Below are 12595 nucleotides of genomic sequence, written 5' to 3'. Positions count from 1 at the left end.
CCCACTGGAAAAGGGGCACAGCAGAGGTGACAGTCGCTGCTGGCCGGATGGAAGGCCACTGCCCCCAGGACGGTGCCTCCGCAGCACCCCAGCTGCACACCCCCCTGACTGGAGACCAGCTAGCAGGGGCGCGGGGGTTCTTGGAGGCTCCATCAAGGCTCCTCCTTTCACGAGCCCTGCGATGCCCTGGTTTTCTCACTGCTGGAGAGGGGAAGTGGCCTGTCCCCAGGGGCTCTAGCATGGGGGACAGCATGGGACAAGGCCAAAGGTGACCCACCAGTGGGGGGGACTCCAGTCAGCAAGGAGAGATGGACAAAAGGGATGACTACCTGAAGGCAGGGGACCTCCCCAAGTGTCCTGTAAACAAGTTACTGGACAAGGACTTCGATTTGCAGGCGGGAGGCCGCACTTCCCTCGGCCACCACCAGGGGCAGCACAAGCACGGCCAGCCCCAGTGGCGCAGACCCTCCGGGCTCCTCTAGAGAGCGCTGCAGGCCCATCCCTGCAAGGGTGGGGGGGAAGCAGCTGCCCCCAATCTGAGGCGTTAACAGATTGATAAGCAACCAGAGGCACCAGGGGAAATGCGCAGCTTCTGTTACCAGCTGAGGAGGCAGAGGCCAGGGGGAAGGCCTGGAGGGGCCACCATTCTGAGGCCACCCCGACCCAGGCTTGCCCGCTTGGCACTGGGGTCAGCAAGTTTCCGCAGGTGGCCGCAGGTAGGGAGACTGCGGCAGAGGGAACGGCCTGTGCAAGGCCCCTGAATGCGGAACAGACCTGGGCTGGAGCTGGCGGTCAAGGCAGGAAGTGCCTTTTCAGGAGGAAACCGGCTCCGAGGCCGCAGCAGGCTCCAGGTGAGGGCAGGTGGTGGCCTGGGGGCACTGGGTTGTGTTATGAAATTTTTTAATTTCTGAACCCTGTTGCATGGGGTAGGGGGTGCTAAGCCATCCACACACACCCCTTTTTATCTTTCGCACCCCACAGAGGCTGAGTAGCTTCCCCAGGGTCACACAGCTGAGTCCTGGCAGAAGCAGGATTTGCGCCTGGTGCAAATGGACGCTCCATGGAGTGGACCCCGGGGAAGAGTTTAACAAGAATTGCAGTATTTGTGCCCCTTCCACCTCCCGAAGGGAGCCCAGTCCAGGGTGAGGGGAAACCTGACAGAGTGGGGGGCAATCCCTGCAGCTAGTGGGGTGACCCTGGCCCCCACTCTGCAAAGGCCCTCCGAGAAATGCTAACTCAGCATTACAAGTTTTGGGAGCCGTGGAGACTTGATGAAGTGATGCCTTCAGTTCGGGGTGGAGCTGGTGATGTGTGGGGGTGCTGGGAGTGGAGGGGTCCACAGCTCTGCTCCCCCTTCCCACCCTCAGGAGGCCCCACGAGGCAACTCATCGCTCTTCCCCAAACTGAAAACCACCCCCATTTCCCGGAGAAGCCGCCTGAGGCTTTGTGAGGGGATGCCCTGACACTAGGCAGCCAGGACGAGCCCAGAGGCTGCCCCCAGACGCGAAACAGAAACAGCCCATTCCCGGGACCCACCTTATTTGCCGCAGCAACTGCTGGCAAGCACCTGGCCCAGTGGGCATGGGGGAGACCCCTCGTCCCCTCCTCGTCCCTGACAAGGAGTCTGGTGGAACCACCCCCCTCCACCCACTGATGTGAGGCTAAATGTGGTGCCGATGGACAGATGGACGGGCAGGTGGCCAGCTGCCAGGGGCTCCCAGCCTCCTCCCCATGGGGGCTTCTGGAGGAGGGCGGTGCAAGCCCGCGGTGGCTTCCCCCTCCCAGGGTGCCTGCGCGCAGGGCCTCAGCCCTGGCCCTCACCGCTGGCCCAGCCCCTGTCCACGCGCAGAGGAGAATGAGGTGGGCTGGCGGGACAGGCTGGTGACCGGGGTTGGGGTGAGGGACAGGAAAGGATCAGGCCATGGCCGATCCAAGCCCGGGGCACCTCTCAGCTCCCCACCCACTGAAGCAGAGGGAGCTCCCAAAGTCACCGTCCCCCATGCTCCCCAATGCCTTGATGACCCAAGGGCCTGAACCCCACAGTGGGAATCTGGAGCAGACGCCATGCAAGTTCAGCACTCCGTGATACATCTGATTTGTTTTTATATAAAAATAACAGTTTTCCCCCGATTTTCACTCTAGGAAAACATGTCATGCTCACCATGTGATTTTTATGTAGCATCCCCCTAGCCACGCTCCCACTGGGTCAGAGGCCTCAGAGCTGCTGAGCGGGCAGGTGAGGGGCCGAGGGGGAGACAGCAGGACCAGGAAGGCAGGCAGGGTCCCCCGGGGAGCTGTGAGGCCTGCTGGGGCCGGCTTGGTGGGTTGGGGGCCCTGGAGGCCGCCCTCACTGGTGGAGGTAAGCTTCTAGCCAGACATCACCAGACTTCTTCAGAGACCTGGGAAGACACAATTACAGGCTACTAACCACCCCCCCAAATGCCAAATGATGTGTGAGTGGGGATCCCCATTCCCGACAGAAGGCGACATGTTCCTAAACTGAAGTGGGGTCTAGAACTGGGTGGGGGCAGGGGAGGCAGGACAGGCAAAGCCCATCTCTCTTTCACCCAGCTCTGTTGCTGGGCGGAAGAGGCAGAAATCACTAGGAAACCCCGTGCCAGGGGCACTTAGGGGCTGTGCCAGGTGGCAGGGGCTCAGAGGGCCAGGCTAGGGAGGAGAAGCAGTTCAAACAGCAGTATGAAAGGAAGGGCAAACAAGGGCAACAGCATGTGCCAAGGCACAGAGGTGGAAGAGCTCTGGCTGGGGACTCAGGCCTCTGTTCCCCATAGTCAAGGCTACCCGGAGGGCAGAGCCCCAACAGCCCTTGCCTGAACGGCTGCAGGAGCCTCCGAGCTGCCCCTTCTGCTTTAGCCCTTGCCCGTGGGTGCAGCCCCAGAGTCAGTCTATCCTCAGTCCAAGTCCTGAGTGCCCCTCCTTGGTACGGTGGCTCTCGCCCACACCAGCAGGCTCCTGGAACACTCTTCCCCCAGAGGTCTCCGTGTCCAGCCTTCCTCCTCCCTGTCTCTGCTCACGTCACCTCAGCACCACCTACCCTGCCACCTATTAAAACACAGACCCGTCTGGGACTCCCTGTGCCCATTCCTGCCCCCACCCTTAGGTTCTGTGGTTTTGTTTAATGCCAGAGCTCTTCTCGCCCCCTCGCATTTTCTGTCATGCTCTTGTTATCTGAACTGTTTGCTGTTTCCCCCGCTGGGACCCCAGCAGCAGGGATCTCAGCCCGCGTTCCTGGGCAGGGCCTGCGGCCTGGCAAGGCCTGGAATGCCAGCTTAGAGAGGGACCGTGCAGGTTCAGAGAAGGGGTGCTGGGGTGGGGGAGGACCGGGGCCGGGCTGGGACACGAGACAGAGGCCCCTTACCCAATGATGTCCACCAGGGCGGTGAGGAAGGGCTTCACCTCGTAGTTGAGGCCATGCTTGGCACACAGGGCCTTGACCAGTGGGGCCACCCGGCGGTAGTTGTGCCTTGGCATGGTGGGGAAGAGGCTGGGGAGAGAGGATGCGCTGGCCTCTGAGGTGGGGGGCAGACGGAGTCCCCACCCACCCAGCACCCACCTCCGGGAATCTGGAGCTAGCTCATGTTTTGGCCTCCCTGGGGGAAGACTGGGCTAGGGCCCCTGGACTCACTGGTGCTCGATCTGGAAGTTGAGGTGCCCACTGAACCAGTCGTTGAAGAGCGAGGGCTCCACATTGCAGGTGGCTGCCAGCTGCAGGAGCAGGCAGCACAGGTGAGGGAGGCCGGTATGAGACCTGGGCCAGGCAGCCCCATCAGGGGCCCATCCCTGGAACCACCCCGCATCCAGGACGAGCCCCGCCTGCGGCACCTGAGAGCTGGCCCAGTCCCGGTGCTTCTCGTGGCCAATCTCCTTGGGGATATGGTTCATCTGCGTGATCCACACGAACCAGTGGCTCTCCAGGACCCTGTGGGAAGGCTCAGGTGCTACCATGTCCAGCTCCCCACTCAGACCAGATCTGGGGTGCCACTTCCTTATCTGCAGCCCCCCTCCCGCTGGCATTTATGGAGCTCAGCCAAGTGGGGGGGCATCACCAGGCTGAGCCCAGAGTGGCCCTACTCAGGAGGGTGGACATCCCCAGAGTCACTGGCTGCACCCCCAGATCCACTGCCCTGGACCCTGTCCCTCATGTATCTTTCATTCCCCACCCACCCAGGGGCTGGCGCTGCCTGCACTCTGTGGACAGAAATGGAGGCCTGAGTGTGCAGGGCCCCTGTGGCCTCCATGTGACCTCCCCCCTCCCTGCCATCCCAAGTCTGGCTGTACCTGACAGCCACGAAGAGCAGCAGCGCCCCCGGAACACCATAGAAGGGGATGTAGGACAAGAAGAACCGCAAGTAGAAGCTGGCAGCCCAGAGCAAGTCCTGCGGAGGGGGTGGAGGGGGGGCTGTCGCTGCTTGATGGGCCCCGAGCCCAGACAGGGCCCTGCTGGCCTCATGGGGAAGGCCATGGAGGCGAGGACCATGGAGGTGAGGGTTCATGTAAGGGCGTGAGGTGGGGGAACCCCTGCTTGGGAGACAAATGTCTGGCAGAGTTGGCCGGTAGAACCCCCCACCCAGGAAGGACACCCCAGTGCCCTGGGACACTACAGTGTGCCTGCACACACACTCCCCCCACCCACATGCACACAGGAAGCACACAATCACATGCACACATGCCCTGCCTGCATTTGTGGACGGGCCACCCCGAAGCCCACCTCCTGCCTCCACGCTGCCCGCCTGGGCCCAAGCAGGGGCCGCACTCACCGTCCACTGCATGCACACCAGCATGTATGCCAGATTTTCCACTTCAAAGTTCACCAGGGTTAGCAGAGGCGGGCCGACTGCGGGGGAGGAAGGAGGAGGAGAGGGCTCAGGAGTAGTTGGGAGCTGGGGCAGGCCGGGCAGTGGAGTTGGGGAACTAGGGCGCTTCCTCTGGGAACACCAATGGCACTTGGTGCTGGTTCCCTCCAACGGATGACCCCACATCACCCACAAGGCTGGTCCATGTCCACTCATCCCCTTGGTGTCCGAGCCTCCGCAGGCTGCCCTCGCCCCACCACTTCCCATGCCCCCTCTGCTGCGGATCCGGTCAGCCTTAGCATCCCCACCCTTGAATCCTACCCTTAGCACCCCAGCAGTTGCCCAAATGCCGCAGGGCTCTGGACAGCAGGAAGGCATTCTGACTGGGGTCAGGAAGCTCTGGGCCGGGCTGTGACTGCCTCTGGCTAAGGCAGGGTCTGGGAGAGCCCCAGGAAGGTTGGGAGGGGCTTGGAGACACCCAGCAGAGTGCGGGTTAGAAAGTCTGCCCCTTCCCAGGAGGGGGATGGGAGCCATCCTGGGTTGCCTGGGCTATGCTCCGCCCCCAGGAAGCAAAGGTGCACTCACTCAGGAAGAAGTACAGGTGCTGGTGGTTGTAGGGCAGGTATCTGCGTTTCTTCTTGCCATACTGTGGAAACAGGCAGACAGGCGGCCCCTGGGGAGATCAGCTCTCCAGCCCTCCTCCCAGGGCCAGGGGCTAGCAAAGCTGGGGTAGCTCTAGGGGCCTGCATCTGGGGCCATGACCGAGATGCCATGGAGGAAGGCTGAGAGCTGTCCCATCTCCCCTGGGGCATGGGCTCAGCCAGGAGCTGGAGTCAGGGGCTTGGTCAGGGGCTGGGGTGGAGCCATGGTGGGGGTGGGGGGCATGATTACCAGCCACCCCCTTGGTTGCGGGACAAAACCGAGCTTGTCCACGTCCTCCCCACCCACCTCGATGGACGACTCCCCCAGGAGGAAGACCGGTGCCACCGTCACATCTGGGTCCTTGTGGAAGATGTTGGGCTTGGCGTGGTGCTGGAAGTGGCGGAAGTTCCACCAGTGGGCAGAGAAGCCCTGTGGGCGGGAGGGGCCTCTCAAGGCAGGGCCAGGCAGTGTGCGCTGCTCCTGCACCCCCAACCTGGCGCCTTGGCTGCTTGTCCCAGCCGCCCCCATCTCCCCTGTACTGTCACCTTCAGCTGTCCCATCACAAACTGCTGGGCCACGTGGTTCCACCGGGACTTCCTGAAGACCGAGGCGTGGCCCAGGTCGTGCTGCAGACACCAGCACTGGGCCTGGGGAGAGAGGCGGGTCAGGTCCCTGGGCAGGACAGGCCACTGTGCTGGGCCCTGCGGGAGAGGCCAGCTCTGGAACCCGTGAGCCCTCCTGGAGTGCAGAACACACCTTACACCACCCCGTGGGCCCTCTTCTGACAGGTAAGGAAACTGATGTGGGGGTGGGGGGTCGGGGCCCCCATGCCTGTCACTGAGCTGTGCCCACAGTGGCCTCTACCCTCTGCTCATTCAGGCTCTAATGAATGAGCTTCCTGGGCTCCTCGAAAGTTCAGCTTGCCCTGCAGATACCCCAGTGTCCTGGTACACGGCTTACGGTGGTTGTTCATTCATTCGTTCGTTCGTTCATTCAGCAAATGTCCAGCGCGTCCAGTGCTGGGCCCCAGGTCTGGCAGGCAGTCCAGATGGCTGCAAGCAGGCTGGACTCACCTGGGAGATGGCCAGGACGAGGGCAGCGAGGGTGCTGGGCACCCAGCCAGGGCCGAGGAGGTAGATGAGGAGCCAGGCTAGCGCCTCCATGGCCAGGATGTGGCCCAGCAGGAGGGCAAAGAAGGAGGGCTCGGCCTCAAACAGCTTCATGTCCTCAGCGGCCTGGCGAAGCGCTCGGAAATCCTCGATTAGCTGGGCCTGCCACGGTGGGGTGGCTGGTCAGCCAAGGCAGGGAGGCCTAGTGGCCCCCATGCCTCAGTCCCTCCTCCCAGCCAGGCCCAGGGGTGTGGCTGAGGGGAAGGAGGGACGAGAGTCCCAGGCCTGGGTGAGCAGAGAGCTGGCTAGTGGCGAAGGCTCCCCTGACAAAAGGTGCGGGGCACTGAAAAGCAGAGAAAGCCAGGTTGGGAGACACCTTAAGAGCACAGCTCATCAAAATCCTCACTGTCCATGGTGGCGCTGGGCTTAGAGCAGGAAGGGGGTACGCCTGGGGATCCCCAGCAAGTGCTGACTCTGGGGCTCTGGCCTCCTGCGGGCATCCATATCGCCTGCACCCAAGAAGGGATGGCCCAGCCTGGCCCCATCCCTGTGGGCTAATGTGGAAGGAGCTGCTATGGCAGTGCCCTCCCTGCCCCCAGCCTCCCACTGGGGCTGAGCCTCCTCCGGGCCTGCTCACATTCTGGGATCCATCCTGGCTGGGCTCCTCGGGGGCCAGCTCGCCAATCAACAGGGGCTGCAGGAATTTGCGCACGAAATTGAGGTCCTGGTGGAAAGCGTGGAAGGCGTCCTAAAGGAGAGCAGACAGTCAGACAGACAGACAGGAGGCTGGGGCAGCACCCAGAGGCAGCAGGCAGGGCAGGGAGGGCTGCTGCTGGCAGGGTGAGCAGAGAGACGGACAGACGGACGGGGTCAGCTGGTTGTTCAGTGGTCACAGAAATAGAACCAAGTGGGTCAGCCTTCCCATGAGCCCTCCCGGCCCTCCCCCGCCAGACAGCCCTCGCCTTCTTTGCCAGCATAGAAGCCCTTTTCCAAACCTGGATTTCCAGAAAGGGCTCCTTGAAAGACTCCGATTCCTTTCATGACAGGATTTAACTTTTCCCAGGGAAGATGTCCCTTCCGCCCTAGGGGCCACCTTTCCTGTCATCTGCCCCTTGCTGGCGCAGGGCACCATTTCCTGGTATGCTTGGCAATGTCCTCCTAGGGGCCTGTGCACAAAGCCCCAGGCCCTCGTGGCTGGAAGGGGGCACTTGAGGTCTCTCTCTGGGTCTTGGGACAGAGTGGGGTCAAAAGGAGTAAAAACAGTGCCCCAAACACAAGCAGCTGCCAGCAGGGACAGGCTGCATTCCCAGGGGTGTCCGAGGAGCCTGGCTCAGAGCAGGGGCTCCCAGTGGGTGAGTATGGATGGGAGCCAAGCCGTGGTGCATGGTGGGGACGCTGCCTGCTCAGAATGTTGTGGCAGGGCCAGCCTTGGAAGCCAGGGCTTGTCTGTGCCCTCCACACCCTCGAGGGGCCTCGGGGCAGCTCCTCCCAGCCCTGTCTGGGCCCTGGGCACTTAGAGTGGCTCCTGCCCCACCCCCAGCCCTGCCCGGAGCCCCTGGACTGCGGGTCCAGGGATGGAGGGCTGTGGAGGGGTGGGGGGAGGGGAAGGGGGTTCCGAGCCTGCCTGCCGGGATGGAGTCTGTGCCGCCACTTAGGAGCCCAAAGCCTCAGACAAGATGCACCGGCTCCACTCTGTGCATTTTCTCATCAGTACAGCAAAACCGCAATGCCCATCTCTCGGGGCTGCTGGGAAGGCTGAGTGAGGGCAGGTAGAACACTTAGAAGGGTCCTGGACTCAGCTGAGCCCAAAGGCCTGACTTGTCCTCCTCCTGAGTCCACCAGGGTTAGAGCCCCTGGAGGGGAGCGGGTGAGGCCGGAGCATGGAGCTAGGCCTGCCGGACTTCCCATCTAGGCCAGCCCGAGGCTGGAGACAGGAGTAGCTGGCAGCCTCCTGCCATCCCAGAGACACAGTGGGGGCAGGGTTGTTGTTCTGGTTACTTTCCTGAGATGGGGAATGTTCCAGATCTGGAAGGGGGTGGCGCAGGGAATGGAGTGGGGTTGCGGGCGGGGGTGGGGGGGGCAGGCGGTCTGCATCTGTCCTTGCTGCCTGCCTCAGCCTTTCCTAAGGGGGCCTCGGTGGTTGGTGGAGAAGCGGGTGGGAGGATGCCTCAGAGGACAGACACCCCAGGAATCCCCCCTCCCTTCCCAGGAGCTCCTGCTCGCTGTCTCTGACTGTCCTGTGTCCTCTCCTGGCCTTCCCCATGGGGGGTGGATGGGGTAGCACTGTCAGTGTTTCCGTTTCACAGAGGAGGAAACTGAGGCAGGAGTCAGCGGGCACACAGCTCTGAATGCGAGCCTCAGATCTTCCCAGTCCTGTCACGCCCCAGCTCCCACTCAGACTCACAGCCCACCCTCCAGGCCCAAGAAGAGGACACTGAGGGGCCCTTTCCGTCACCACATCCAGCCTCCATCCTCATCTGTAAACTAGGCTGAGCATGACCTGCCTCAGGTGTGAAGACCACCCTCAGCTAAATGCTCTGCTCCCGCTGTGTGCCTGCGGCTCGGCCCTTCTGCTCTCTGCCCTCTGCCCCCGCCACGCCTGCCCTTCAGGGCCCGCTGAATGGCACCTCTTCCCAAAGGTCTCCCTGAGCGGGGTGCAGTTCCCTCAGACCCTTGCCCTTCGGCTGGGAGACTCTGCCAATCCCCTCCTCATGAGGGAGGCTTTAAGTGCACAGCAGTGTCCCTTACTTTACCCTCCGTAGCCCCCTTAGAATAAAACAAAGTGCAGCTCCCAAGGACACAGAACCCCGGGGGAGCCACCCCCCACCCCTGGACCTCAGGACCTGCCCCTCTCTCCACCCCCAGCTCCAGCCCCGTGGGCAGCCCAGCTAGTCCGTAACAGAAAGGGCAGCGTCCACCTCCAAGCCCGTCCCTCTGCCAAGGAACCGCCTGCTTGTTCTGTTCTCAGCGCTATCTCTGAGGTCAGAACAGCAGCCAGCACGTAGCGGCCGCTCCCTGCTCTCCGCAGATGGGTTTGCTACTCAGTGACTGAGGAATGAATGCAATGAACACCTCGGAGGCAACGTAGCCTGCAGCTGAGCGTGGGCTGTGGATTCAAATCTCAGGCCTGCTACTTCATCTGGGGTCCCTTTGCCTCTCTGAACCCCAGAGTCTCACCTATAAAGTGTTGCTAACACTAAGAGTGCAGCTAACACCAATAGGACCTGCCTCAGAAGGGTAACTTGAGGGTGAAAAGAGAATCTACAGGTCGAGCAGCAAACCCAGAGCCTGACACATAGTAGGTGCTCAGGCCCAGCCCTGGGGGACTTGTGGCCAGCTGCGGCCTGGCCTCGCCCTGGCTGGCTCCGCTTAGCTCAGGCTGCATGTCTCTTAGACAAACCTGGCCCAGGGCCCAGAGCACTCTCCCCAGGGTACCCGGCTTTGTATCCCAGGATGGCCACCGGCTGACTTCATGGCACAGGAACTCTGGGAATTTCCTGGCAGGAAGGCTTCTGTTGCCTGGACATGAGAACAGCTGATGGGCGGCCAGGGCTGGTGAGAGGTAGCTGCGGGAACACAGGCCTGACACTGCCCCGCCCCCACCTGTGCCCCAGGCCCTGGGGAGGGTGCCTGGGGTCCAGGCTGGACCTCAAAGGTCCAATCCCTGGTTTGTTTGTTTTTTAATTTATTTTATGTATGCATATAAGAACTGGGGTGTAGGCCAGAGGTGCAGGGAGTGAGAGAATTCACCAGAGACAGAGTGGGAAGCAGAACAGGCAGATCTACTGAAATACACTGCTGAGGGTAGCAGCGGGCAAGTCAAGAGAGGTCTGCTGCACCATGTGGTTAGCTCCCAGGCTGGGGATCAAACTCAGGCCTTTGTGGTGGTAGCTCTGAGACTTAACCCCGAGGCCTCCAAGGAGGCCCCCCTGGTCTGCCTTGTGGGCCCACCATGGACAGACACTGGGGTCCCCTGCCGATGGCTACCTCACAGTCCCTTTGGCCTGAACAGACCAGCCCAGTTTGGGGCCTGGAGACAGGAGATGGTCTGATGCAGCTCCTCTGCTATAGACACAGGAGAGCCAGACAGGTCGCAGCGCAGGGCTGGCCACGGCTGTTCCCAGCACTCTGCAGTTTGCAGGCACGCTCACTCACCACGTAGCTGCGCTTGTTGACCAGGAACCGCAGCCCGGCGGCCCTGGGGCCACTGAGTTGAAAAAGCACAGTCCTGACCCCGTTGGCTAAATATACGATGGGTTCCCACATGGAAGCCCCCCTCAGCCCCTGCTCAGCCTAAAGCACCGAGCAGGAAAAAGCGATAAATCTAATGTCCTTCCTCTTGCGTCCATCCTGACCTCCAGGTCAGAGGATGAAAAAGGCCAGAGCAGCCACCCATAAGACCCCCAAGGGTGGCCAGGCCTTAGCCAGGCTGAGGGGGGCGGGGCTGTGGTAGACAGGCACCCACATACAGCCACACGACTTGCACACACACAGGCCCAGAAACACACTCACTGTCCCCAGGTCAGCTTCAACGCATCCTCCCCTCCCCCCGCACCTGTGCATAAGGCTTTCTGTCCATTTCTAGAATTCAGGAGGTTTCTGGCCCTAACCTCTCAGCTTCCTGGGGCAGAAGTGGGTAAGAGAGACTTTTTGTTCCTAAGAGTCCTGGGAAGATTGCCCAACCCGTGGAAGAAGGCAGTGGGTGGAGGCCAGGCGGCCTGGCGACGACAGGGACACTGACCCTCCCGGGACAGAAGGCGGTTTTGCTGCCTAAAGTCAGCCAGTTAGAATTTTGAAGACCTTCCTGGTAACCAGAGAGGCCAAACTGAAGTTTGGATGGTTGAGGCCAGAACACCCTGACCCAGACTCCTGCTGTTCACACCAGGGGGCTGAGGGACTGGCCGGGAGGCTCCCGCACAGTCACATGGTCCGGCTGGACGAGGCCACATCCCTCCTTGGCCAAGACAGGTCTGGAGGGGGCTGGGAAGAGAAAGCTGGGGCCCTGGGAGCCCAGTCTGTGCCTGAGGGGGGTCCGTTCAGCGGGAGGCCCACCCAGCCTGTCTCCCGAAGTTCTCCCACGTGCACTGCCAGCCCAGGAGAGGTGAGCCTCGGCCCCTCAGAGCCCTTGACTTGGGCTCGTGGGAAAGCCACAGACCGCTGAGCCCTGCCCAAACCCTGCCTGGCCCCGGCCTCTGATGACACATCCCTGCCAGCCCCTGGGCACCCGCCCTAGCCCTGGCACTCACCAGCACTCAGCACGAGCACCCTGGCCTGGCCAGGACCGAGAGGACGAACCTCAGAGCGGCAGGGAGGACCCTCAGGGGAGGCGGCCACTCTCCTCGTGACACACCCACTTCTGAGCCCCTTCCTCCCGCGCGCCCCCACCCCGGATCGCGGGCAGATCAGCCCCGGCCCCGCATCAGGTGCTGGGGTTCCAGGCCACGGGCATCGCCAGCCTCCGCGCCCGGACCCCCGGCGGGGCCCGGTGGAGTGGCCCCAACTCGGCCAGAAAGTCAAAGGCCAGAGGAAATGGGAAGGACGCGGGGCCCGCGCCCAGCTCCCCCGCCCGCGGCGGGGCTGCCCTACCGTGGCGTCCTCGGCGCCGTGGTGGCCGATGAGGCGGCTGCCCCCGGGGTGCCGCTGCGCCCAGCGGCTGATGTCGTAGACCCGGCGCTCGAGGACCAGCCACTTGTCGCCGGGCAGGTTGTGCGGGCGGATCTGCTCCCAGCGCAGGATGCGCGGCGGCGCCCCGGGCTGCGCGGGCCCCCCGGGCTCCCCGACGCCGCCCATGGCTGCGCGCAGAAGGCCGGGCGGCGGGTCCTCCGCGCCCCGCGCGACTCGCCGCGAGCAGGGCCGCCTTCCCGGGCTCCCCCCGCGCCGCCGCGCCGCGCCCCGCCCCGCCGCTGCGGCCGCCGTACGAGCGCGCGCCGCCGGCTCCGCGCAGCAACTTTTCCCCCTTATAGCCGCGCGGACGGCGCCCGCCCCGCGCCCCCCGCCCCCGGCCCGGCCCGGCCCCGCCGGCCGCCCCGCGCG

The 12595-nt window shown here is 63.0% G+C and overlaps 1 protein-coding gene across 1 annotated transcript; it reads right to left on the bottom strand.

Moving 5' to 3' along the window:
- Window positions 1-2085: 2085 nt before the first annotated feature.
- FADS3 (fatty acid desaturase 3) lies at window positions 2086-12499 on the bottom strand. Its single transcript, XM_037517750.2, has 12 exons — window positions 12149-12499; window positions 7200-7310; window positions 6527-6724; window positions 5999-6100; window positions 5760-5882; window positions 5397-5457; window positions 4776-4852; window positions 4297-4394; window positions 3841-3937; window positions 3644-3723; window positions 3377-3502; window positions 2086-2399 (listed from the first exon to the last, which is right to left on the bottom strand). The coding sequence occupies exons 1-12, from the start codon at window positions 12350-12352 to the stop codon at window positions 2348-2350; spliced, it is 1329 nt and encodes a 442-aa protein (XP_037373647.1). The 5' UTR covers window positions 12353-12499; the 3' UTR covers window positions 2086-2347.
- Window positions 12500-12595: the final 96 nt, after the last annotated feature.

Source organism: Talpa occidentalis, unplaced genomic scaffold (genome assembly GCF_014898055.3).
Source record: "Talpa occidentalis isolate TD23 unplaced genomic scaffold, MPIMG_talOcc4v2.1 talOcc4.17, whole genome shotgun sequence".
NCBI lineage: Eukaryota > Metazoa > Chordata > Mammalia > Eulipotyphla > Talpidae > Talpa > Talpa occidentalis.
This window is presented reverse-complemented; position numbering and strand designations above follow the sequence as displayed.